This window comes from Oncorhynchus nerka, linkage group LG9a (genome assembly GCF_034236695.1).
Source record: "Oncorhynchus nerka isolate Pitt River linkage group LG9a, Oner_Uvic_2.0, whole genome shotgun sequence".
Lineage (NCBI taxonomy): Eukaryota > Metazoa > Chordata > Actinopteri > Salmoniformes > Salmonidae > Oncorhynchus > Oncorhynchus nerka.
Window position 1 is genome coordinate 15,305,696 of NC_088404.1, and position 27,040 is coordinate 15,332,735.

At 43.9% G+C, this 27,040-nt stretch overlaps 1 protein-coding gene and 1 pseudogene across 1 annotated transcript; both read right to left on the reverse strand.

Annotated features, from left to right (window-relative positions):
* Positions 1-7,143: 7,143 nt before the first annotated feature.
* Positions 7,144-13,980, reverse strand: LOC115133945 (BLOC-1-related complex subunit 5-like). The gene is made up of 5 exons (XM_029667396.2): positions 13,784-13,980; positions 13,562-13,662; positions 8,096-8,239; positions 7,762-7,919; positions 7,144-7,519 (listed from the first exon to the last, which is right to left on the reverse strand). The coding sequence occupies exons 2-5, from the start codon at positions 13,617-13,619 to the stop codon at positions 7,286-7,288; spliced, it is 594 nt and encodes a 197-aa protein (XP_029523256.1). The 5' UTR covers positions 13,620-13,662; positions 13,784-13,980; the 3' UTR covers positions 7,144-7,285.
* Positions 13,981-16,145: 2,165 nt separating this feature from the next.
* LOC115134835 (aldo-keto reductase family 1 member B1-like) lies at positions 16,146-27,036 on the reverse strand (annotated as a pseudogene).
* Positions 27,037-27,040: the final 4 nt, after the last annotated feature.

Below are 27,040 nucleotides of genomic sequence, written 5' to 3' on the forward strand. Positions count from 1 at the left end.
GAGGTGTTGTGGGAAATCCTAATTTCACTGAATATTTAATGAAGCAGAGTGGCACCCAGATTCAGATTCCACGTAAGTGGAACAGGAAAATATCCTCTTTCTACTGTACAAATATTTTCCTTCTGTTTTTTTTCTTTCACCAGTGGTGGCAGAGACTTCCAGTATTATAAGATAGCTAGCTAGTTACCCTGGAGGCTTCTCAGATGATCTGATGAGAAGAGAGAGATAAATCGAGGCTGTTCTGAGGGCAAAAGGGGGTGCAACTCAATATTAGGAAGGTGTTCTTAATGTTTTGTACACTCAGTGTATATATTTTTTGTTTTTTGGGAGTGGAGGCAACCATTTAACAGCGGTGGTACGCCACTACTAAATGAATATAGGAGAAACACTGACTGCACAGATCAGATGCCGCCAGTGTGTATCTCTGGTTGTGAGATTCACAGAAATATTCAATACAATTATTTATATGTGTTATAAGTACATTAGCACTGATGACCTGAAAAACAGGGGGAGTGAATGGGGCACAATCAGCACGCTTGAAATTACCTACTGCCAAAATCAACTTAAAGTAACTGGCAGCAAACCACATCATTAAGAGACAGACACAAAGCACCCTGGGAACTGATTTGTAATTGAAGAGAATAAAGTTTGCTTTGCTTGAGGTTGAAATGATTTGGGTAGAGAGTCGGAGGGTGAACTATCTTGTCGAAGACAGCTCAAGTTCAGCTCACAAAGGTTATTTAGGGCCTATTCAATCAAACCCACAAATTCGGTTTTCTGAGATTTTGATTCAAAGAAGTGTATTTCTTCAATTATGCAAATATACAGTACCAGTCAAAAGTTTGGACACAACTACTGATTCAAGGGTTTTTCATTATTTTTTTACTATTTTCTACATTGTATAATAGTGAAGACATCAAATCTATGAAATAACACATATGGAACCACCAAAAAACAGGTTAAAAAAATACAAATATATTTAAAATTCTTCAAAGTAGCCAACCTTTGCCTTGATGACAGCTTTGCACACTCTTGGCATTCTTTCAACTAGTTTGACCTGGAACGCTTTTCCAACAGTCTTGAAGGAGTTCCCACATATGCTGAGCACTTGTTGGTGGCTTTTCCTTCACTCTGCGGTCCAACTCATCCCAAACCATCTCAATTTGGTTGAGGTCAAGTGGTTTTAAAGACCAGGTCATCTGATGCAGCACTGCATCACTCTCCGTCTTGGTCAAATAGCCCGTACACAGCCTGGTGGTGTGTTGGGTCATTGTCCTGTTGACAAATTAAATGATAGTCCCACTAAGCCCAAACCAGATGGGATGGCGTATCGCTGCAGAATGCTGTGGTAGCCATGCTGGTTAGCTGTGCCTTGAATTCTAAATAAATCACAGACAGTGTAACCAGCAAAGCAACCCCACACAATCACACCTCCTCCTCCATGTTTCACAGTGGGAACCACACATGCAGAGATCATCCGTTCACCTACTCTGCGTCTCACAAAGACACGGCGGTTGGAAACAAAAATATCAAATTTGGACTCATCAGACCAAAGGACAGATATCCACTGGTCTAATGTTCATTGCTCGTGTTTCTTGGCCCAAGCAAGTCTTCTTATTGGTGTCCTTTATTAGTGGTTTCTTTGCAGCAATTCGACTATGAAGGCCTGATTCACGCAGTCTCTTAACTGTTGATGTTGAGATGTGTCTTACTTTTACAGTTAACTCTAATGAACTTATCCTCTGCAGCAGAGGTAACTCTGAGTCTTCCTTTCCTGTGGCGGTCCTCATGAGACAGTTTCATCATAGCGCTTTATGGTTTTTGCGACTGCACTTGGAAGATTCTTTAAAAATTATTTTTATGTTCCTCATTTACTGACCTTCAGGTCTTAAAGTTCTCTTTGCTTATTTGAGCTGTTCTTGCCATAATATGGACTTGGTCTTTTACCAAATAGGCCTATCTTCTGTATACCACCCCTACCTTGTCACAACACAACTGATAGGCTCAAATGCATTCCACAGATTGTTTTACAAGGCACACCTGTTAATTGAAATGCATTCCAGGTGACTACCTCATGAAGCTGGTTGAGAGAATGCAGTGTGCAAAGCTTAACACTTTAGTTACTTTAGTTACTTGATTCTATATGTGTTATTTCATAGTTTTGATGTCTTATCTATTATTCTACAATGTAGAAAATAGTAAAAATAAAGAAAAACCCTTGAATGAGTAGGTGTGTCCAAACGTTTGACTGGTACTGCACGTCTATTGATCTCTCATTTCCACCCAATTATAGCAATTTAGTCATTTGATTTGAACACTTAATAAAAATAATTATCAAGGATATACTCTGCATAATTCATGATATGCATTGTGCATACCTGCCTTTTGTTTTCCTTTCAATGTGAACTTCAAAAGCAAAAAGCATCAACCACAAGTGCCTGTTTAAGAGAAGAGTTCTCCTAAAACAATGTAATAATCTGCATTTGAAAGGAATAAATAATGGATTTCCAATCAGGCATTGTTCAATAGAGCACGCTCCAACAGTAAGTGCTCCAACGTAATTATGATTGCATTACATTAGGTGGTTCCTCCTAACCAATATTGGGAGTTGTTGTCACTGATGTATTCAAGTCCATCTAAATCCAAATATTGTGTTAACGATGAATATTAAAGGCAGAGCCCAGTGACAGGTTAATGTGGAAGTGGGGGTCAATAACTGTTTAAGGTTAGAATACATAACAGGGAGATCACAATTCATACGTTTATGACAGGATAGGCTGCACATTATTAACAACAATGGATTTATAGAACATGTCTTGATAGTAAGTAACAGCTCCTAACAAAGTCATTAACAAGAAGTAGATTCAAGTGCCACTTTATCAAGAGCAAATGGAACAACTGATCTGGCTCATTGTATTTTCAATCTGATTAAATATTGCACTGCATAAGAACATAGATAAAATGTACATTCCTGATGAAAGTTTAAAAGTGGTTTCTGATCACAAGAAGTGACATGGACTCCACTGCAGGCTACCAGACTAGGGGCTTGACTGGCTCAGTTGTCTCTGTGAATAACACACACAGACTTTGACAGACATGAGTCCTGTCATGTGGGTTTTCATCAACTCTCCTCCAACAGTATAATCATGGGTGACATGGGCAACAAAACACTGTTTCCTTTAACAGAAGAAGCAAAGAAAAGAAAAACTGACTAACTACAAAACCAGACTGCAGAGCAGTAATATATTTCAGGATGAATCATCTAATGTAGGCCTGCTACGTGTAGGGTTGTCTTGACCTGCTGTCAATACAAGCCCACTTGAAATGTATTTCAAGGAATTTTAGCTGAATTCTGGTGAGCGGTAATAAATGAAACGTAAGATGACAAAGTAATTATTTTCCATGTGTTTCATTAATGTGACCCAATGTCACCTTGTTCTCGGACAGAAAAAAAAACGCACAGAAAGCAGAACCATAATGAGATGTTTGGCCACAGGCCTTTAAAGGAGAAATGATGCTGTCACTCTGCCGTCATGACAACTGCCCCTGTGGCACTGAATCACTGACACCCTCAATGTCCTGTATGTTTCGTAGAGGGCAAGGAGGAACTAGTTGATCTGAGCATTTACCTTACCAAGTCTATTCTCTACACCAGCAGATTGAGTTCTGATGGATTTTTGGAATAGCCAGTACTTTATGTAGTATATCATATTGTCGTCTCTACCTTCTGGCCCTTTGTGCTGTTGTCTGTGCCCAATAACATTTGTACCATTTTTGCTCTGCTACCATGCTGTTGACATGTTGTGTTGCTGCCTTGCTATGTTGTCATGTGTTGCTGCCTTGCTATGTTGTTGTCTTAGGTCTACCTTTGTGTAATGTTGTCTCTCTTGTCGTGATGTGTTTTGTCCTATATTTATATATTTTTAATCCCAGCCCCCATCCCCGCAGGAGGCCTTTTGGTAGGTCGTCATTGTACATAAGAATTTGTTCTTAACTGACTTGACTAGTTAAATAAAAGGTTCAAAAAATGACAAATAAACAACTTATAAATGTGGTGGCATTTCAATCTCAATTTTGTTGTTGATATCTATGAGCAGAACGTTCCCTGCTGTGTGTGATTGTAACGTATACACAAGGAGCCAGGAAGCAGGTGCAGAAGGTGTTTAATAACAACATAAGATAATACAAACCAGGAGAAGTGTACTGGGGGCCCCTCAGGGGTAGTGTGCTCAGTCCCCTCCTGTACTCCCTGTTCACTCATGACTGCACAGCCAGGCACGACTCCAACACCATCATTAAGTTTGCTGATGACACAGCAGTGGTAGGCCTGATCAGGTTGAGAGCTTCAAGTTCCTTAGTGCCCACTTCACCAACAAACTAACATGGTCCAAGTACACCAAGACAGTCATGAAGAGGGCGCGACAAAACCTATTCCCCCTCAGGAGACTGAAAAGATTTGGCATGGGTCCTCAGATCCTCAATAGGTTCTACAGCTGCACCATCGAGAGCATCCTGACTGGTTGCATCACTGCCTGGTATGGCAAATTCTCAGCCTCCGACCACAAGGCACTACAGAGGGTAGTGCGTATGGCTCAGTACATCACTGGGGCCAAGCTTCCTGCTATACAGGAACTCTATATCAGGCAGTGTTAGAGGAAGGCCCTAAAAACTGTCAAAGACTCCAGCCAGCCAAGTCATAGACGGTTCTCTCTGCTACCGTATGGCAAGTTGTACCGGAGCGCCATGTCTAGGTCCAAAAGGCTTTGCATTGCCCCCTCTTTTACGCCGCTGCTACTGTTTGCAGTCACTTTAATAACTCTACCTACATGTACATATTACCTGCTTCCTAGTGGGTTGTGCCACAGCTGTATCAAACACTCCAGGATGAAGTTTCCCCTTGGTACAGAGCTAGAATCAGCTTCCTCTCCCCCAATCCTAACTCTAACCATTTGTCCCAAAATATACTAAACTGACGCAAGATCAGCATGTAGGGGCAACTTTACCCTATAACATATCAAACAATTGAGGTGACTATGTCAAATAGCAGAAAGTGCTGAATCATATTCCAACTGAAACCCTGACCGTCAATACATGCAATTCAGCTGATCTCCATTCCTCTTCTGGCAATATATTAAAAGTTACAACACAATAAATCATTCAAACAAAGGTATAATAGCCTGTTCAGAGAAACATTGAATATTTATCCAATTTGAAATTATAATCATATAACTACAAGGTACTTGACGTAAAAGGGTTCTCTACAACAGCAGAGTATTCAGGCAGCTAATAGCGCTGCTCATTAGTATGCACCCAGTCCAGCCTCAGACAAAGAGAGAACCATGGTTCTGTACACTTTACAGCAGGCCATTTCAATCTTCTCTCACTCATATTCCTAGCTGTGGATCGATTCGGAATACAGAAACAAAAAAGTAGAAAAACTGTCCCTTTTATATTCAAATGAGAAGTAAGCCTATATGGGGAAATTGGATTTCTCAGAAATGAAGTTCCTGATGGCAAATTGTTTTGGATTATCTTGGTGTATTAATATTCAGGCTATGAATATCAGTTGGCTAGGCCCATTCTTCACTTCACAGCACAAAGGCAGGTAGAGTAGAACACTCAGTCCACAAAGGAACTGCACTAAAATGATGTTCTCTGTTCAGACTGACTCGCATTTCCATTCCAGTTTCAATGTTCAAACAATTCCCCTTTAAGCACGTTAAGGGATATCCTCCTTGTTAATTTACATATGAAAAGGCGCTGACGGATCACTAGAATTAGATGGTGATTTTGGACATTAGAAAAGGTCCCAAGAACATTGATATGCCTTCCTCTGCCAGACAGACAGAGGCAATCATAATTCAAATGAGGATACATTGAACATTACAGAGAAGAGAGAGAGAACTTTGCTTGACAATTTTAAGTATTTCATCTCCTACCAAAATTCAGTGGCCACATCCTCAAAGAACAAGGGGAACATAGAACAAGGGGGAACCTACACAAAGTGTACAAAACGTTAGGAACACCTTAATATTGATTTGCACCCACACTTTTTTGGGCATGGTTTCTATAAGGTGTCAAAAACATTCCACAGGGATGCTGGCCCACGTTGACTCCAATGCTTCCCATAGTTGTGTCAAGTTGGCTGGATGTCCATTGGGTGGTGGACCATTCTTGATACATACTGGAAACTATTGAGAGTGAAAAACCCAGCAGCGTTGCAGTTATTGACACTCAAACCGGTGCACCTGGCACCTACTACAATACCCCATCAAAGGCACTTTTTGTCTTGCCCATTCACCCTCTGAATGACACATACACAATCCATGTCTCAATTGTCTCAACGCTTAAAAATCCTTCTTTAACCCATCTCCTCTCCTTCATCTATAATGATTGAAGTGGATTTAACAAGTGACATCAATAAGGGATTGTAGCTTTAACCTCGATTCACCTGGTCAGTCTAGGTCACGGAAAAAGCAGGTGTTCATAATGTTTTGTACACTAAGTATATATACTATGTTATAACACCAAATGGCAATATCCTATAACCAATCATCATATCCAAGTGAGAGGGTCAGTATCTGATTATTTAACTGATTCTTTAAACGGAACAGTATAAGAACCTTTATACACTTTGCAAGAAATTGAAATGATTCAAATTTCTCAAGTATTAATTTATTTCCCAAATAAACATTTGCATTTGTTGTTATGTAAGCCATTTAAAATACTCACAGAGAATCCAACATATTCAGTCACCTAAACACTCAAAATAATTTAGCGTAAAAAAATGTTTCCCCCCCCAAAACAAAAATACTGCCAGTTGAAACTCCAGGGGTTTATCTTCAGAGCTCATCTTTGACTAATATTACATCTGGAGATTCAGTCATTTTTGGAAGTCATTTTGCCAAGCAGGTTCCCTTCAGTGAATCATCATGTAAACTTCCCGTTTTACAGTCTTCCAATTCACTCAGCGACATGCAAACCCCTGATGTAGCTGTCCCAGAAACCCACTACATCTGGTGCATGGGGACAGGACTGCTTATGCTGAGTGGCTGAGCTAAATGTCCAGGGCCGGTAAGTTGTGGATGTGAAGGGTTTAGGATGGATTGGGGAGCAAGCTGGGCAGAGTCTTTCTCCCCCCCCCTCTCTCTCCCCCTCTCTCTCTCTCTCTCTTCTGTTCAACATGAATGGTTCAATAAAGAGCTTTTAAAATGGCGGAGGCAGTGAAGGCTAGACTAGAGGGCCATGACAGTGAGTGTATCAGCATACCCAGGCAGAGATATTTCTACTTGGCTGCAACGTCCCCGTCCGGCCTCATGCTGAAGGGCTCCAGGCGTTCACACTCCGGCAGCAGGTTGTTGAGCCTCTCCATCAGGGGGACGGTCTGGTCAATGCCCATCTGGATACGTCTCAGGATCATGGACATCTCGTTCACCTTCTGGATCTGCTCAGCGTACTTAGCATAGCGCTTCTGACGCTGCTGCATGATGCTGAACAACGTCTCCACAGACAGGTCCATCTGGGAGGGAGGGAGAGAAAGTGTGAGATCATTCTAACAACTTCACATTGTCTTTATTTCAATAGACGTAGCGTGGCTTCTTCCCCTCCCTTATCTATGCGCATATGAAACCCAAAGACAAATGAAAGAAGATGGAGGCCTATTGGGGAAGCTGCTTTCACCAGACTCCGGTCTGTCAGACTAGTGCAGATGAAGGAAAGGAGAGGTGCCTGCATACACAGACAGGGGGAGGTGATTTTAACCTCTTTGATCCTCTTGACCAGGGCGTTCTGGTCGAAGGCCACGGCCTCGGCACACTGGTGCAGGTGGTCCTGGTAGCGGATGCAGAGCTGCAGCACCTGGGCAGAGTCCAGCCTCTCTAGACACAAACTGCTGGGGGACATCTGTCCGCTCAGCACACCTAGAGACATGGACAGACTGACCCTCAAAGCATAATCTATGATCACTCTTTCTGTCAACTTCATGGTCATAAAGGAATGTCTAGGCCTATCCATAATTGTACACATTCTCATATGGAACATTATTACAATACTGTAGAGACAGAGGACAGATCTTGATTAGAGGCCCTTAGCTTACCTTTCAACAAGGGCTGAAAAGTGGGGATTTCCTGAAGCTTGATGACATCAGGGTCATTTTGGATGTTGCGCAATGACTGTGTCCCCTGAGCCACCACCACAATGTCGTCCATTTTAGCCTTCTGCTTCGCTGGAGAGGGCACCACTGCGACGACAAAGCATTTCAATACATTTTTCCATCAATTAGTAACTGTTTTTGTGTTGAAAGATAGCTAACCGCTAGAGAGGCTCCTAAAAAAATGACATGAGACTATGGGCCCTGGTCAGCAACAATGAACTAAATAGGGAATAGGGTATCATTTGAAACATCCTGCAAATATGAAACAATGCACTTTTAACCAATGCTCCCTCAAAAAATGTTCAGCACTGAGCACATTTCAGGTCTGCTGAGCGCAAATTGAACATTGTGAAAATTCTGTGCAACTTCCAACGCATGTTTACTGTGAACACTGAGGCTGTAAACTTTTTCAATTACAGTTATAAAAGGTGGCCAAGAAGGCTACTGTGCCTATTTGATCATAATGTAGGCTTACCAGAGAGGACTACCATCAAAAATAATTGTGAAAACATTTTAACATGGAAATAGTTGTTCTATCATTCAAATCAAATGTTATTAGTCACATGCACCGAATACAACAGGTGTAGACCTTACAGTGAAATGCTTACTTACGGGCCCCTAACCAACAATGCAGTTTAAAAAGTATGGATAAGAATTAGAAATAAAAGTAACAAGTAATTAAAGAACAGCAGTAAAATAACATTAGCGAGACTATATACAGGGGGGTACCGGTACAGAGTCAATGTGCGGGGGTACCGGTTAGTTGAGGTAATATGTACATGTAGGTAGAATTATTAAAGTGACTATGCATAGATGATAACAAGAGAGAGTAGCAGCGGTGTAAAAGAGAGGGGGCAATGCAAATAGTCTGGGTAGCCATTTTATTAGATGTTCAGGAGTCTTATGGCTTGGGGGTAGAAGCTGTTTAGAAGCCTCTTGGACCTAGACTTGGCGCTCTGGTACACGCTTGCCGTGCGGTAGCAGAGAAAACAGTCTATGACTAGGGTTGCTGGAGTCTTTGACAATTTTTAGGGCCTTCCTCTGACACTGCCTGGTATAGAGTTCCTGGATGGCAGGAAGCTTGGTCCCAGTGATGTATTGCCAAGCAGTTGCCATACCAGGCAGTGATGCAACCATGCTCTCGATGGTGCAGCTATAGAACCATTTGAGGATCTGAGGACCCATTCAGCCTACAGTAGCAACCAATGTGTGGTGTTTAATGTAGGCCTACATTCTATATCACTTTTGGAGAAGAACAAAACATGCAGGGCTTGACATGAACCTGTTTATTCACTTGTCCTTCAGATAAAGAGGTGACTGAAAATGTTGTGTTTGACGCAAGAAACCACAAAATAAAATGCATTATTATCCCGATACCATTATTACTGGTAATCTGACAAATTATGCTACCCTCTGGCTATCTGCTACTTAGCTAATTATAGCCAGGCTCAAAATACAACACTGCCCCTTTAAGACAAAGAGATGTAGCTCTAGCTTTGATCTCAAAACAAGCGCATCTACTAACAATAAGGGCTGTTGTGGTGCCCGTATTACTGCCACACTGGCGGTCACGAGACATGAAGGCAGTCAAATTCCACATGACCGTTTAGTATGGTAACAGTAACTAGGCTTCTCCAAGCGCTGATGCTGCTGATCATTAGTAGCCTACTAAACTTGCTAACTGCCTGGTACTCAGCACTAGCACTCAGTAGCCTAGGGGTTAAAGCATTGGGCCAGTACCCGAAAGGTTGCTGGATCAAGTCCCCAAGTTGACAAGGTAAAAATATGTTGCCTGCCCCTGAGCAAGGCAGTTAACCCACTGTTCCCCGGGCGCCGAAGACGTGGATGTCGATTAAGGCTGTCCTCCGCAACTCTCTGATTCAGAGGGGTTGGGTTAAATGCGGAAGACACATTTCAGTTGAATGCATTCAGTTGTACAACTGACTAGGTATCCCCCTTTCCCTACGCAACTGACTAGGTATCCCCCTTTCCCTACGCAACTGACTAGGTATCCCCCTTTCCCTACGCAACTGACTAGGTATCCCCCTTTCCCTACGCAACTGACTAGGTATCCCCCTTTCCCTACGCAACTGACTAGGTATCCCCCTTTCCCTACGCAACTGACTAGGTATCCCCCTTTCCCTACGCAACTGACTAGGTATCCCCCTTTCCCTACGCAACTGACTAGGTATCCCCCTTTCCCTACGCAACTGACTAGGTATCCCCCTTTCCCTACGCAACTGACTAGGTATCCCCCTTTCCCTACGCAACTGACTAGGTATCCCCCTTCCCTACGCAACTGACTAAGTATCCCCATTTCCCTACGCAACTGACTAAGTATCCCCATTTCCCTACGCAACTGACTAAGTATCCCCCTTTCCCTACGCAACTGACTAGGTATCCCCTTTCCCTACGCAACTGACTAGGTATCCCCTTTCCCTACGCAACTGACTAAGTATCCCCTTTCCCTACGCAACTGACTAGGTATCCCCCTTTCCCTACACAACTGACTAGGTATCCCCCTTTCCCTACACAACTGACTAGGTATCCCCCTTTCCCTACACAACTGACTAGGTATCCCCCTTTCCCTACGCAACTGACTAGGTATCCCCTTTCCCTACGCAACTGACTAAGTATCCCCCTTTCCCTACGCAACTGACTAGGTATCCCCCTTTCCCTACACAACTGACTAGGTATCCCCCTTTCCCTACACAACTGACTAGGTATCCCCCTTTCCCTACGCAACTGACTAGGTATCCCCCTTTCCCTATACAACTGACTAAGTATCCCCCTTCCCTATGCAACTGACTAAGTATCCCCATTTCCCACTCTTATTGTCCCTTTAAATCACTCTGACATAAAATGATAAAAATACCATTTATTATCACTTGTGAATGATGCCCAGCATAAGAAACAATGCCTTTTTGTTTGCAACGTTTTAGAATCACCTCACACCTCATGTGGCCTAGCCCATAGGCCTATATTTGTTAATCAAGTTTGTATCACAACTAAAAGTGGCCAAATAACTTCTTAAAATTAAGCACATTAATCCGCTTTACAAGGGGTGTAGAGACTAACTGGCATATAAGGAGCACGTGAGTTTCACGCTTGGAGAAGATAATTTACACCCTAAAAATGCACCTTTTATAATAAAAGCATTACATGCACAATTGCATTTGCGGTCACTTTTGATAATGGTGTTTTCCACTAATGGAACATTCGGGCTTATAGCCTACTACCATGAGCGCATTGCTGCGCTTATAATGTGAATAAATAGCCTAATAGTTTATCAACATTTTAGTTAAATGTTTTGATCTGTTGCGTCAGCCACATTGCATAAAACATGTTTTTTTGATGCTAGTGGTTGTATTAATTTGGGTTCTATCGCAGACTATGTTTGGAATATTTATTTCTCGCACAGCATAGGTGGACTTTTGTACTATGGGGGATAGTAGATTGACATAGGCTAGTGCTTTTGCTGTTCGTTAGGTCACTCATCTTGTAGGCTGACGAAAAGTAAATGTGGACAGTTCTTCCAATATCTTCAAGATGCGCCTCGGAATTGGATAAGGACGAGCGCAGTTGCGTCCCTGATGTGCCCGTCTTCACTTGTAGCCTGTGAGAAAGACCTGATCAGGTGACGGAGAGTCATGTGAGTGAGAGAAGCTTTGGATTGCGCAGTACACTCAGGGAGAAGGACACAACGCAGCACTCAGGGCCGCAAAAAGCATGTATTTTTTAGGGAGCATTAAGGCCACAAAGGGGATGCTGCTGTGAAATTCGAGCCATTATCAAGTACTTGTCAAATTGTGAATGAGAGACTATTGAAGTGTGTACAGCCTGCGCAAAAAACAAAGCAGAGCTCATGCCTTTCAACAAACTTTTTTCAAATCATCATTAGTCACATCATGCAACCTTACAATGTATTAAATTAAAGCATATAGCCCAACATTTGTAGAACAACTAAAGTTAAATTAATAAATCTAAAATGAATAACTCTCTTCTGCTAAATGAACTAGTGTAGCCCACATCCACTTGGGCATCAGGACCTAACATAAGGACAACTCAGAATATGCTATTGTAACGGATGTGAAACGGCTAGCTTAGTTAGCGGTGGTGCGCGCTAAATAGCATTTCAATCGGTGACGTCACTTGCTCTGAGACCTTGAAGTAGTGGTTCCCCTTGCTCTGCAAGGGCCGTGGCTTTTGTGGAGCGATGGACATCGATGCTTCGTGGGTGACTGTTGTTGATGTGTGCAGAGGGTCCCTGGTTCGCGCCCGGGTATGGGCGAGGGGACGGTCCAAAGTTATTCTGTTACACTATTATTTTCTTCCGAAATAGACTACATTTTCTTCATACCGTGCTTCTTTAGACCCGTCTAAAATAAATAATGGATTTATTGTGATGGTATAGACTATATTACATGGATTTATTCAACTTTTTAAAATGGCTTGTAGGCTGTGTGTGGAAGCCTGGAGATACTAAATGTGTTTATGTTAATTAACGGTAAATTACTGTGAGAATGACAGTTATTTTCTTGACAATCACCAGCTGACGAAATTGTGACCACCACAGCCCTACTCACAACCACAGCTCCAGTGGTTGTGAGCTCCACACAATCCAGTTCAAAGTGAATGGCACAGATCCATATATTGTAATTGTCTATTTGCATATAGGCCTACTGCAGCTCTGATTGGTTATGCCACACCGGTCTGTGTAGAGTACAGGCTGAGTTGTGGGCACAATAGAATCCTTCTCTGATGTGTTCTGCCTACAACAAAATATCTTGCATAGTTCGTTTTGATTCAGTATGTTGCATTGAAAGTGGCTAATATTGGGTTGATTCGATCACAATTCCCACAATAAAAGGAAACATTGACAGTGTTAACAGGGAAAACTCTAGAAAATTGAGTGAAGTTCAATCTTGTGCTTCTCTCAGTGGGCTGATAGAAAAAAAATAATGTCAAGTACACATTTGAGTATCCTATGTGCAAGAGTTGAGGGAATAATATAGCATTAGAACTTTGTGTGTCAACGTCTCCTTCCTCCCAAAGTATGCACTTGTTCACCTTTCACTGACTTGAAAGGAAATGGCTGATATAAGGAATATGGTTTTGAGTTGTGGAAAGTAGGGAACGTGTACACTTCAGGAGAAATAACATTACTGGGACGCACACACAGACAACCAGTGGTGTAAAGTACTCAAGTAAAAATACTTAAAAGTAACGTTACTACTTAAGTCGTTTTTTAGCAATTACATTTACTTTTGATTCTTAAGTATATTTCAAGTCAAATACTTTAAAACTTTTACTTAGGTAGTATTTTACTGGGTGACTTCCACTCGAGTCATTTTCTATTAAGGTATCTTTCCCAACACTGCAGACAACCTGCCGGTCCTCCCTTCTTACCCGAGGAACTGTAGTCGGTGTGTTTGTGCTCAGAATCACCGCTCTGCTCGGCCCCCATGGTGTCAGTTATGTTATGGCTTCAATTCACCACCTCAGGAGACCTACATCCAAACATAGATAAGTTAGTTTTCAAGCGAACGTTAGCTGTACCACGCAGACATTGGACTGATAAACAAGCCACGTTAGCTAAGTTGCTGTTAGCTAGCTTAGCACATCTCTTACCTTCGTTGTGTTTATCTTGTTCTGTTAGACCACGCCTGTTTTTATTTATATTATATTTTTACCATCATGATAGTTTCATGATGTAGCAAACTATAATTCATTTAAGTAAATATGTTAACAAGCTGAAAGATATCGAACTAGCTAGCTACTTCCGTAAACACACAACCACCCCTCTTCTTCTTCTTCTATGCTATCATTGCGGTCAGCAAACAATCGTTTAAGTGCATGCTGCCATCTACTGTGCTGGAATGTACGATCAATCATGATCAATTCTGTACTACCATGAAAATAAAATTCATATAAATCCCCACTACTACTAATGTAGTGATCACAATATAGTAGCCATATTTAGGAAAACCAAAGTTCCAAAGGCTGGGCCTAATATAGTGTATTCTGACTGAAATTATTGCAACACTTAACAAAGAGCTGCAGTTAGTTTCATCAATCTACACACAATACCCCATAACAACAAAGTGAAAACAGGTTTTTCGAATTTTTGGCTTAATATATATATATATATATATATATATAACAGAAATACCTTATTTACATAAGTTTTCAGACCCTTTGCTATGAGACTCGAAATTGAGCTAAGGTGCATCCGGTTTCCATTGATCATCCTTGAGATGTTTCTTCAACTTGATTGGATTCCACCTGTGGTAAATTCAATTGATTAGACATGATTTGGAAAGGAACATACCTATCTATATAAAGGTCCCACAGTTGACAGTGCATGTCAGAATAAAAACCAAGCCATGAAGTTGATGGAATTGTCCATAGAGCCCGAGACAGGATTGTGTTGAGGCACAGATCTGGGGAAGGGTACCAACAAATGTCTGCAGTATTGAAGGTCCCCAAGAACACAGTGGCCTCCATAATTCTTAAATGGAAGAAGCTTGGAACCATCAAGACGCTTCCTAGAGCTGGATGCCCAGCCAAATTGAGCAATCAGGGGAGGAGGGCCTTGGTCAGGGAGGCGATGCTCCCCATCCAACCTGACAAAGCTTGAGAGGATCTGCAGAGAAGAATGGGAGGGAGGAACTTCCCAAATACAGGTGTGCCAAGCTTTTAGTGTCATACCCAAGAAGACTCAAGACTGTAATTGCTACCAAAGGTGCTTCAACAAAGTACTGAGTAAAGGGTCTGACTACTTATGTTAATGTGATATTTCAGTTTTACATTTTTAATACATTTTTTAAAAAATGAAGATGGAAAAAAAATGATTTAATCAATAATAAGGCTGTAATGTAACAAAATGTGGGGAAAAATCAAGGGGTCTAAATACTTGCCGAATGCACTGTATGTAAATGTATGTAAATGTATGTGGGGTTTTAGTGGGAGTGTCAATGTAGTGTGAGTGTGTATATCACAGGAGGCTGCTGAGGGGTGGACAGCTAATAATAATGTCTGGAATGGAGTGCCATTACTATGAGCCCGTCCTCCCAAATGAAGTGTCACCAGCTGCCGTCTAGTGAGTGTGCGTAGGGTCAGTGCAAGATAGTTTGGGTACCATTAATTTACTATTTAGCAATGTAATGGCTTGGGGGTGGAAGCTGACTCAGATCCTGGTGGTCCGAGAGCCAATGCTCCGGTACCGTTTGCCGGACAGTAGCAGAGTGGACAGTCTATGGCTTGGGTGGCTGGAGTCTTGGCAATTTTTCGGCCCTTCCTCTGACACCGCCTGATATAGAGGTCCTGGATGGCAGGGAGATTGGCCCCAGTGATTTACTGAGCTGTCCTCAAGGGCAATGCATTTTCCATACCAAGCTGTGATGCAGCCAGTCAAGATACTCGTTGTTGCAGCTGTAGAACGTTTTGAAGATCCGAGGGCCCATGCCAAATCTTTTCAGCCTCCTGAAGGGGAAGAGGCGCTATATTGGTGCATTGGAACACTGGGACGTGTTCAACGTGATCATTTTGCGGTCCATCTTATGGCTCAGCAACGGTTTCAGATGGAAGACCGACCACAATAAGCAACTCAGATTTACTGAGTGAGAATGTTTCTGTTTTATTCTCACAAATACTAATCTGTGTTCATTAAATATTTAGTGTTAAATTAGCTATGAGACAATGAAATGAGAACAACGGTGACAATAACAACAATCTTTGAGAATCTTAAATTATAGGCCAGGCTATATAAATGTTTTCTGCAACATGTTATGCATACAATTTATGTACTAGATATTGTTCTTGTGATTATAATGAATATAAATAATTCAATATGATTGACAGCACAGGGGAGGGCCCTCCATCCATATTAAGATGAGGTAGAATGTGATCTGTAATGGAGTGAAGCTGGAGACTTCAATGGCGGGTATACCTGCCTCTTAAAATTCATCACTGAAGGGGCAGTCTTTGTGCTTCAGCCCCCTATGGGAAGCAAACAGCGGAGGACAGTCACACAGAGATAGCGAAGATCAGTTGAGGCTTTAAAAACGGATGTATGATCACGTTTGACAGAGGTGATTGGCACTATAATTACGTATGAGAGCAGAGGAAAAACTGTAGTTCCTGTTCAGTGATAACATGGTCCTTATGTCCTCTTTGCTCAGTTCAAAGTCAAACACCTGGAATGAAAACCAACATCTACAGTCTTTGAAAACAGAGGGAAAACTGCATCACCATTGAAAAAAAGTTCCCGAATATTACTGTAAACATCATCTTTCATGTCTTTGCATTCTCTCACAATGGGCGAGTTCCTTTTGCATCATCCTGTGCCGTGGGTAGGTGGAGATTTCACATCAGGACCAATGGAATGGTCTTAAATGCACAAACTCCACCCAACCGGGCACCAGGCGACGCAAAACGAACTCGCCCAATCATTCTAATGTACCTGGAGGTTGTCCAGGTACATGTGTTGGGGCGTGGTTGATTTTGGAATTACACACACTTCCCTTTGGACCAGAAAACGAAGCAGCACCTAATAGGATGGGCCCATGATGAGATTAAGGGATAACACAGAGCGAGGTCCATAGACCCTTTACCCATTTTCTCTATGTAGCTAACAGTTAGACTATGTTACTGTGGCTCTCACTTTTACCTGAGATATAGTCCTCTGGTGCTTATCAAATCAAAATCAAATCAAATCAAATTTTATTTGTCACATACACATGGTTAGCAGATGTTAATGCGAGTGTAGCGAAATGCTTGTGCTTCTAGTTCCGACAATGCAGTGATAACCAACAAGTAATCTAACTAACAATTCCAAAACTACTGTCTTATACACAGTGTAAGGGGATAAGGAATATGTACATAAGGATATATGAATGAGTGATGGTACAGAGCAGCATACAGTAGATGGTATCGAGTACAGTATATACATATGAGATGAGTATGTAGACAAAGTAAACAAAGTGGCATAGTTAAAGTGGCTAGTGACATAAGAATGCAGTCGATGATCTAGAGTACAGTATATACATATGCATATGAGATGAATAGTGTAGGGTAAGTAACATTATATAAGGTAGCGTTGTTTAAAGTGGCTAGTGATATATTTACATCATTTCCCATCAATTCCCATTATTAAAGTGGCTGGAGTTGGGTCAGTGTCAATGACAGTGTGTTGGCAGCAGCCACTCAATGTTAGTGATTGCTGTTTAACAGTCTGATGGCCTTGAGATAGAAGCTGTTTTTCAGTCTCTCGGTCCCAGCTTTGATGCACCTGTACTGACCTCGCCTTCTGGATGATAGCGGGGTGAACAGGCAGTGGTTCGGGTGGTTGATGTCCTTGATGATCTTTATGGCCTTCCTGTAACATCGGGTGGTGTAGGTGTCCTGGAGGGCAGGTAGTTTGCCCCCGGTGATGCGTTGTGCAGACCTCACTACCCTCTGGAGAGCCTTACGGTTGAGGGCGGAGCAGTTGCCGTACCAGGCGGTGATACAGCCCGCCAGGATGCTCTCGATTGTGCATCTGTAGAAGTTTGTGAGTGCTTTTGGTGACAAGCCGAATTTCTTCAGCCTCCTGAGGTTGAAGAGGCGCTGCTGCGCCTTCTTCACGACGCTGTCAGTGTGAGTGGACCAATTCAGTTTGTCTGTGATGTGTATGCCGAGGAACTTAAAACTTGCTACCCTCTCCACTACTGATCCATCGATGTGGATAGGGGTGTTCCCTCTGCTGTTTCCTGAAGTCCACAATCATCTCCTTAGTTTTGTTGACGTTGAGTGTGAGGTTATTTTCCTGACACCACACTCCGAGGGCCCTCACCTCCTCCCTGTAGGCCGTCTCGTCGTTGTTGGTAATCAAGCCTACCACTGTTGTGTCGTCCGCAAACTTGATGATTGAGTTGGAGGCGTGCATGGCCACGCAGTCGTGGGTGAACACGGAGTACAGGAGAGGGCTCAGAACGCACCCTTGTGGGGCCCCGTGTTGAGGATCAGCGGGGAGGAGATGTTGTTGCCTACCCTCACCACCTGTGGGCGGCCCGTCAGGAAGTCCAGTACCCAGTTGCACAGGGCGGGGTCGAGACCCAGGGTCTCGAGCTTGATGACGAGCTTGGAGGGTACTATGGTATTGAATGCCGAGCTGTAGTCGATGAACAGCATTCTCACATAGGTATTCCTCTTGTCCAGGTGGGTTAGGGCAGTGTGCAGTGTGGTTGAGATTGCATCGTCTGTGGACCTATTTGGGCGGTAAGCAAATTGGAGTGGGTCTAGGGTGTCAGGTAGGGTGGAGGTGATATGGTCCTTGACTAGTCTCTCAAAGCACTTCATGATGACGGAAGTGAGTGCTACGGGCGGTAGTCGTTTAGCTCAGTTACCTTAGCTTTCTTGGGAACAGGAACAATGGTGGCCCTCTTGAAGCATGTGGGAACAGCAGACTGGTATAGGGATTGATTGAATATGTCCGTAAACACACCGGCCAGCTGGTCTGCGCATGCTCTGAGGGCGCGGCTGGGGATGCCGTCTGGGCCTGCAGCCTTGCGAGGGTTAACACGTTTAAATGTCTTACTCACCTCGGCTGCAGTGAAGGAGAGACCGCATGTTTTCGTTGCAGGCCGTGTCAGTGGCACTGTATTGTCCTCAAAGCGGGCAAAAAGTTATTTAGTCTGCCTGGGAGCAAGACATCCTGGTCCGTGACTGGGCTGGGTTTCTTCTTGTAGTCCGTGATTGACTGTAGACCCTGCCACATGCCTCTTGTGTCTGAGCCATTGAATTGAGATTCCACTTTGTCTCTGTACTGACGCTTAGCTTGTTTAATAGCCTTGCGGAGGGAATAGCTGCATTGTTTATATTCGGACATGTTACCAGACACCTTGCCCTGATTAAAAGCAGTGGTTCGCGCTTTCAGTTTCACGCGAATGCTGCCATCAATCCACGGTTTCTGGTTTGGGAATGTTTTTATCGTTGCTATGGGAACGACATCTTCGACGCACGTTCTAATGAACTCGCACACCGAATCAGCGTATTCGTCAATATTTCCATCTGACGCAATACGAAACATGTCCCAGTCCACGTGATGGAAGCAGTCTTGGAGTGTGGAGTCAGCTTGGTCTGACCAGCGTTGGACAGACCTCAGCGTGGGAGCCTCTTGTTTTAGTTTCTGCCTGTAGGCAGGGATCAGCAAAATGGAGTCGTGGTCAGCTTTTCCGAAAGGGGGCGGGGCAGGGCCTTATATGCGTCGCGGAAGTTAGAGTAACAATGATCCAAGGTTTTACCACCCCTGGTTGCGCAATCGATATGCTGGTAAAATTTAGGGAGTCTTGTTTTCAGATTAGCTTTGTTAAAATCCCCAGCTACAATGAATGCAGCCTCCGGATAAATGGTTTCCAGTTTGCAAAGAGTTAAATAAAGTTCGTTCAGAGCCATCGATGTGTCTGCTTGGGGGATATATACGGCTGTGATTATAATCGAGGAGAATTCTCTTGGAAGATAATGCGGTCTACATTTGATTGTGAGGAATTCTAAATCAGGTGAACAGAAGGATTTGAGTTCCTGTATGTTTCCTTCATCACACCATGTCTCGTTAGTCATGAGGCATACGCCCCCGCCACTCTTCTTACCAGAAAGATGTTTGTTTCTGTCTGCGCGATGCGTGGAGAAACCCGTTGGCTGCACCGCCTCGGATAGCGTCTTCCCAGTAAACCATGTTTCTGTGAAGCAGAGAACGTTGCAGTCTCTGATGTCCCTCTGGAATGCTACTCTTGCTCGGATTTCGTCAACCTTGTTGTCAAGAGACTGGACATTGGCAAGAAGAATGCTGGGGAGTGGTGCGCGATGTGCCCTTTTTCGGAGTCTGACCAGAACACCGCCTCGTTTCCCTCTTTTTCGGAGTCGTTTCCTTGGGTCGCTGCATGCGATCCATTCCGTTGTCCTGTTTGTAAGGCAGAACACCGGATCCGCGTCGCGGAAAACATATTCTTGGTCATACTGATGGTGAGTTGGCGCTGATCTTATATTCAGTAGTTCTTCTCGACTGTATGTAATGAAACCTAAGATGACCTGGGGTACTAATGTAAGAAATAACACGTAAAAAAACAAAAAACTGCATAGTTTCCTAGGAACGCGAAGCGAGGCGGCCATCTCAGTCGGCGCCTGGCCAGTGTATCAGTTATGTCCTTGATGTTTGGGTCTTGAAATAAACAGGGGTTGTCTGGTTTGACACTAATACAAGAACATCAGATCAGACAGTTACCGTAGAAACTTACGAATAATGTGTGTGTGTGTGTGTAACATTTCCCTCCATGTGTCTGTACTGTGTCTATCCGTGTGTTGTTTACCATGGCTTGGTAGGTAACCCCAGGGGGCTGTATGCTGTGACAGTGATGCCTTGGGAGTGACAATAGTTGATCAGCTTTTGCTGGGACAGATATGGGTGGCACTCAATCTGGTCAGAGCAGACAGGGTGTAACGATGTGCACTGAGAGTCGGGAAGCAAGTTCAGGGAGTGAGTGATGTAATCAAAAAACGAAACAACAACGCACAACCATGAAACTGAAACAGAAACAATGACGCCTCAGGAAGGAACCAAAGTGGGTGGCATATATAGGGCAGGTAATCAAGAAGGTGATGGAGTCCAGGTGAGTGTCATAATGCGCTGATGCGCGTAACGATGGTCACAGGTGTAACTCCCATATTGACCTGGGAGAGGCGAAGATCAAGAGCCATGCGTCCTTACGAAACACGACCCTGCCAAACCGCACTGCTTCTTGAAACACTGCTCGCTTAAGCCGGAAGCCAGCTGCACCAATGTGTCGGAGGAACCACTGTACAACTGGCCACCTAAGTCAGCGTGCATGCATCCGCCACAAGGAGTCGCCCTCCCCTAACCTGGACGACACTGGGCCAATTGTGCGCCGCCTCATGGGTTTCTCGAATTCCCATGGGATCGAACCCGGGTCTGTAGTGACGCTGCGCCACTCGGGAGGCAGCCTACTACATAAGTTATAGTATGGTTACATGCACACACTAATGCGATTATTGTGGATAATCAGATTAATATAATAGATGGATTGAAAAGTTGACATTCTTTGCAAGGAGACATATTTCCCTAATAATCCTGAAACATCTGAAAATTAGGCTACTCTGATAAATGCAGAAAATTGCCAATCAAAATATAATTGTTCTACCACAGTAACCCTGTTATTTTTGGGAAGAATATTGGATTGTAAGTTTGTATGTGAAAACTAATTCTAAGGTGCATACATTCAGTTGTTCCGAACCCTCACTTCACTCCTGCTAAAGAGGGAGGCTTGCTTGGGTTGTTGCTAGCACATGCGTAGATCAAATACACAGCTGGAACGCTGATGAAGGTGTTTACATGTCCTAGTCATTCCAAAGATTGCTCAGAAAACCAGGTGTTTTAATCGGCGTATTCTTACTTCGATTTTGACCTTTCTGACAATTAAGATAAGCAGCAGTGTTTACATGACTTTTGCATAATCTGCATACTGCCATAATCAGTTTAATATTGAATTATTGCTGCGCATGTAAATGTACTCAATGACACTGTGATTAACTCTGAATACCTGTTATGCTCTAAAGATCACAAATGCAAAGTGCTATTTTGGGCTGGGAGAGAGGGCAAAGAACACCTGGTTGTTGGCAGGTTTGTTCTTGAGGCCTGGCGTGTTCAGAATGGATTCAGTTCAATGGCTGTTGAAATTGGAGATGCCAATGGCTTTTACTAACCCTGCATCCACAAGCTCTTCCATGCCCCGAGAGGCGCTGAACAGACAGAACACCCAAATGGAAAAGGGTGTGAGTGATGATGTAAAAAATTACCCAGAAATTGTCTTAATTTAACTTCCTGTCATTCTCACCTCCCAGGTATCCAGGAATCTGGTTTCCACGGCAACAGTGAATCCCTCGCTGTCCACGAGCTCATCCCTAATCTACAACAAAACAAGTAATGATTGAGTGATGATCCGTGCATATCACGCCCCCAACATTTCATCAGTGTGAAAATGTTTTTCTAAATTATGCATGACAAAAAGGGCTGAAGAAATTAAATAAAAATGAAAGTGTGAGCAAAATGCATTTGTAAAGGCAAGCCATGCACTATAAGCTTTAAATACAAGCATTTCATCAGAACAAAAATAATAATAATAATTTATTCAGTTCAAGTGTTTATTACAATATTTTACAAGAGAAGTGGTGAGGATATTTCAAATACATGTTGAAACAGTATGCATGTCAAGAAAATTCATTCCCATTGGTTTTCGTGGGTGAGGTCGAGGTCTAGATAGTCCAGTTTAAGGTTACTCAAGGTATTCTGACAGGCTGCTCTAGCCAGAGACTTCTTATGGAAGGTACACCACAGCTGGCGGAGAGAGAAGCACAGGAATGGCAATCTGGATTGATTGGGGCTGCATCCACAATGGCCCAGGCTCCCCATATAAGCCACTACTTGTGGCCAGATCAGACAGTAGTGCACTATGGGTTATAGGGAATAGAGTGCCATTCGGTGACATAGCCTGGGAAACACTCTCAAGTAGGCTACATCACCTGAAAGATTCTATGGAATAACAGTATTCACAATTTGACAATCACTTCCATCAATTCTCACACACACAGTATGCTATGAATGAGTGTGACATTTGAAGTAGCACCTTGCTGACGACGAACAGCTCCTCTCTCTTTACAGTACCCTCCTGGATCATAGCCTGGATGCCCTTTCACACCTCATTCTGGTAGAGGAAAGCCCTGTCAATGAGTCTGTAGCCAGCAGATGGAAGCCTTTACTGCCTCTCCTACTTTAGCTGGAGGAGACTAAGACATGGAAGGACTGGTAAAAAGCTTAGTTTGGGTGAAGTACATTTTTGATTCAATGCATAAGGAGATTATCATCCATTATTTCCTATGATGACTGAGTTTACTGATGGAATTTGACCCCTATTTAACCTGCCAGTAAACATGTAAGCATGTAAGTCCAAGGGGGTTCACACTGAAAAAGGAATGTAATTCAAGCACAATGATTCATGATATTTAATTACATGGTATACATACATCATTTCTATTGTATTAAAAGTACATTAATAATATCTCAATGTTGTTGAGAGATTTTGCATGTCATTGCATTTCCCATGTGGAAAGGTGAGTGAAGGAAACAAGGAAGCGCACAAGGCTTTTTAGAGTGTTTAAAACATTGTATCAAGTATTTACATACTTGCAAACCTGTACATATCAAGGCACATTGTCATTGACATTACCGAGGTAAAGACAGATTCAGGTTGGATATTCACCTGTAGTTTTCCTTACATCCACCAACAGCAGTTAGGGACCGTCAACATAGTGACAATCAAATGTTTCACATTTCAATAGCTCTTTAACCATTACTCCGAACACTTTCAAAACTGCTTCTAGCTAACCCGATGGCATAGACACACTTTGCACACACTTTTCTTTTGTCAGTTTACATCTCACACTATTTTAAATGACTTATTTAAATTTCTGAAATTCAAAAGCACCTTGGTCACGTGACCCACACACCTCAAAAACGTTTAATAATGTCCACTCAGTGGGCCTACACATTGCACACCCTTTTGTTTGTCCATTTGCATCTTGAGATTTTACGATCATTTTTAAAATATTAAAAATTTCAAAATCTCCTTCTGCTGTCAGAATATCCACTGAGTAGCCTTATATGTAGCACAACCTGTTGTTTGGCCATTTTAATCTCACACAATTTTACATTAATTTTCAATGTTTCTAATTTCAATAGCTCCTTGGACATGTGACCTACTGGACTCAAACAAGGTTCAGAATGTACACTCAGCGGGCCTACACATTGCACACCCTTTAGTTTGTCAATTTTCATCTCACACATTTTTACATACATTTTTCTAACTTTCTAATTTCAATAGTTCCTTGGCCATGTGACCTAATGACCTTTGAAAAGGTTCAGAATGTCCACCGAGTACCCTTCTATATTGCACATCCTTTAGTTTGTCCATTTTCATCTCACACGGTTTTCATTTCAATAGTTCCCTGGTCATGTGACCTACAACCCTCAAACTACTTTCAGAATATCCATTGACTAGCCTTATACATGGCACACCCTTTTGTTTGTCCATTTTCATCTCACACAATTTTACATTAATTGCCTGCTCTGCTCCCCTGAAGGACAGTGTCACTCACACACCTATTCACTTGGGCCTTCTCCCTGGGGCCTTCCTGACCTCCAGACAGCCCCCCATTGACCTGGAGACCTCTGACTCCAGGCCTCCATGCCTACACTCCCTGCCCGCCTGCTTGCCCTCTCCCTGTGCTTGAGAGTGTATAGATTACTCCCTGGAACTACAGACCTCCAGGCCTCCACACCTACTCTCCCTACCTGGTCAACACCCCTCTCACTGGGCATCATTGCGTCTCGGCAGGGGCTCAGCCATCTCCATAACTTTGCCCACCAGGCAAACCTGGGGTACACACACTTAAGCAATCCTCCCCGGACACGAAGACGTCTATATTCAAGCTGTCAGGAACCACGTGCATCTGGTAACTCAAAACAGGCTCTGTGCACCTGGTGACCCGCCCCCACTCAAACCTCCATGGCCCCCGTGTCCGGACCCCCTGCTTGGACTCTGCTTGGTTTTTTCTCCTCGTGCACCTGGTGACCCTTTGACTTCCACAGCGAATCCCAACCTGACTCACAGTCCCACCAGAGGACGAGCCCCGGCAGATGGGCGACCACCACCTAGCCCCGTACCTGGTGGAGGAAGAGGAAGACGCCTTCCGTCCCCAACAAAAGCTTGGATCGAGGGCTGACTTTCAATAGATTGCAGCGAGTGAGCTGCTCTGCTATGTACGAATCCCTGACCCAGAATCTGGTCGTCTACAAGTGATTTAGCACCAGGTTCCCCACAAAATGCAGTGTGCATCAGGAGAGGGGCTGCAACTCATCCAGGTGCACCCCAACCCCGTCACAAACGTCTCTACTCATCTGCCAAAAGAGGCAGGTTATCTCGGGCCAACCGAAGATCCGCTACGGTATCGTTACGTTTAGGGGGGATTCTGACTGAGAAGCATTCAGTCATAATCCCACAGATGGTAGCTTCGCACCATTGGCTCCTCAGCCATGCACATACACCAAATGTGCTTGGGTGATTTGAGTGCGACCACGACAGGTGGGTACGCTCCTTTGAATTTCATCAAGTTGATATTCAGTGATCCGTGTGAATATTCAGTGAACCTAGGCCTCTTCCGTCCGTTTTATGGGTCCGCAGCAAATCAATGGGCATGGATAGTACTACCCACATCAGATGTAGGCCTCCCTCCCCAGACAAGCTGGAGATACCTCTCCCCACTTCGTAGGGTATGATCCAGATCCATGCAATGCCCTATCAAAATGGGTTTAGTCTCCGCCTCGAGTCTAGTGAGCGTAGAGGAGACCTCCCCACCTACAATGTGTGATGTCCCGCACTCAGGTAAGCCTGAGGCCTGGTAGTGTCAGCTAATGGTAAGGCACATGCCATCTCCACTACATGTTCCAAGGAGCATTGAGGAGAGCTCCCACATAGAATGGGTAGAGTCCCGCAACCAGGCGGACCGGAGACCTGGCAGTGTCCATAACCACTAAGCATATTCCATCTCCATTTAGTGCTCCACTGTTAGCGGGTCCAGTCGAAGCCAGCGTTCGATTCAAACCTTTGCAGTTTAGAATTAGCTAAATATACGGGAGACGCGTCTTTAAGCGTTTTACCACAGCCGCTCTGTAGTACACCTTCATCAGCCATCTCCCAGGACTAAACTCCCCCCTCCCAGCCAAAGCTGGGATGCATTCGAGCCATCATTCTCTGATTGGCTTCCTGTCAAGGTCAGGATTCGTTTCCAAGAGCCCCGCAGCAAATCACTGGTGGAACCGGCCTCACATTTTCATGCTTGACCAAAAGCCCCATATTCCAGGACCAACTGCCGCCTTCCATTAACGATCAACAGCAGTCACCATCTGCAGGACTCTCTTTGCGTACGGACTAGTACCGAGGTAACTCCTGTTTGGTTTGCGTCCTTTACGACACCTGAAAGCATGTGACATACAGGGAGGGATTGGAAGAGCCCTGCTAGAGGGCTACCTCGTTATCTCCCTTACTAAGGCTAAGGACTCCTTAAGACAGTCATTGTTACTCCCACCGTTTACCCGCGCTTCATTGAATTTCTTCACTTTGACATTCAGAGCACTGGGTAGAAATCACATCGCGTCAACACCCACCTCGGGCCTTCACGATGCTTTGTTTTAATTAATCAGTCGGATTCCCCTGGTCCGCACCATTTCTAAATCATCTGCTAGGCGCCGTCCGATGCGTCCCACCGGAGACCCAGCACGAACAGGGCCGGTGAGACCCGTAGGAGGGGAGATCCATGAGAAGGGGGCTAGCGCGCATCCAGAGTCACCGCCAACTGACCCAACCACCCACCGGTCTGCCTTCGGCCCGCCGATGGACACCACCTCGACGAACTCCCACACGCAGGCCCTTGCGAGACCACGCAAGATGGGCAAAAAAAAAAACGAACTTCCAATGGTGGCGAGAGGAAGGCGACTGAGCGACTGCTCCCCCAGACGCGGCTTGAGTCCCACTTCGCACCCCAGCCCGACTGACCCAGCCCTTAGAGCCAATCCTTTTCGCGAAGTTACGGATCTGACTTTCCGACTACCTTTACCTACATTGTTCTAACATTCCAGAGGCCGTTTACCATGGAGACCTGCTGCGCGAGATTTACACCCTATCCCAGGATTTTCAAGGGCCAGCGAGAGCTCACAGGAAGCCGCTGGAACTAAGACGCTTTCCAGGGCTTGAGCCCCTCTCTTGGGGCAAACCCATTCCA

Coding starts and splice junctions, on each gene's coding strand:
- LOC115133945 (XM_029667396.2), bottom strand. CDS start 13,619: ATGGGGGCCGAGCAGAGCGGTGATTCTGAGCACAAACACACCGACTAC. Junction 7,920..8,095: donor TTTTCAGCCCTTGTTGAAAG/GTAAGCTAAGGG, acceptor CCATGTCTCTAG/GTGTGCTGAGCGGACAGATG. Junction 7,520..7,761: donor TGGTCAAGAGGATCAAAGAG/GTTAAAATCACC, acceptor CCTCCCTCCCAG/ATGGACCTGTCTGTGGAGAC.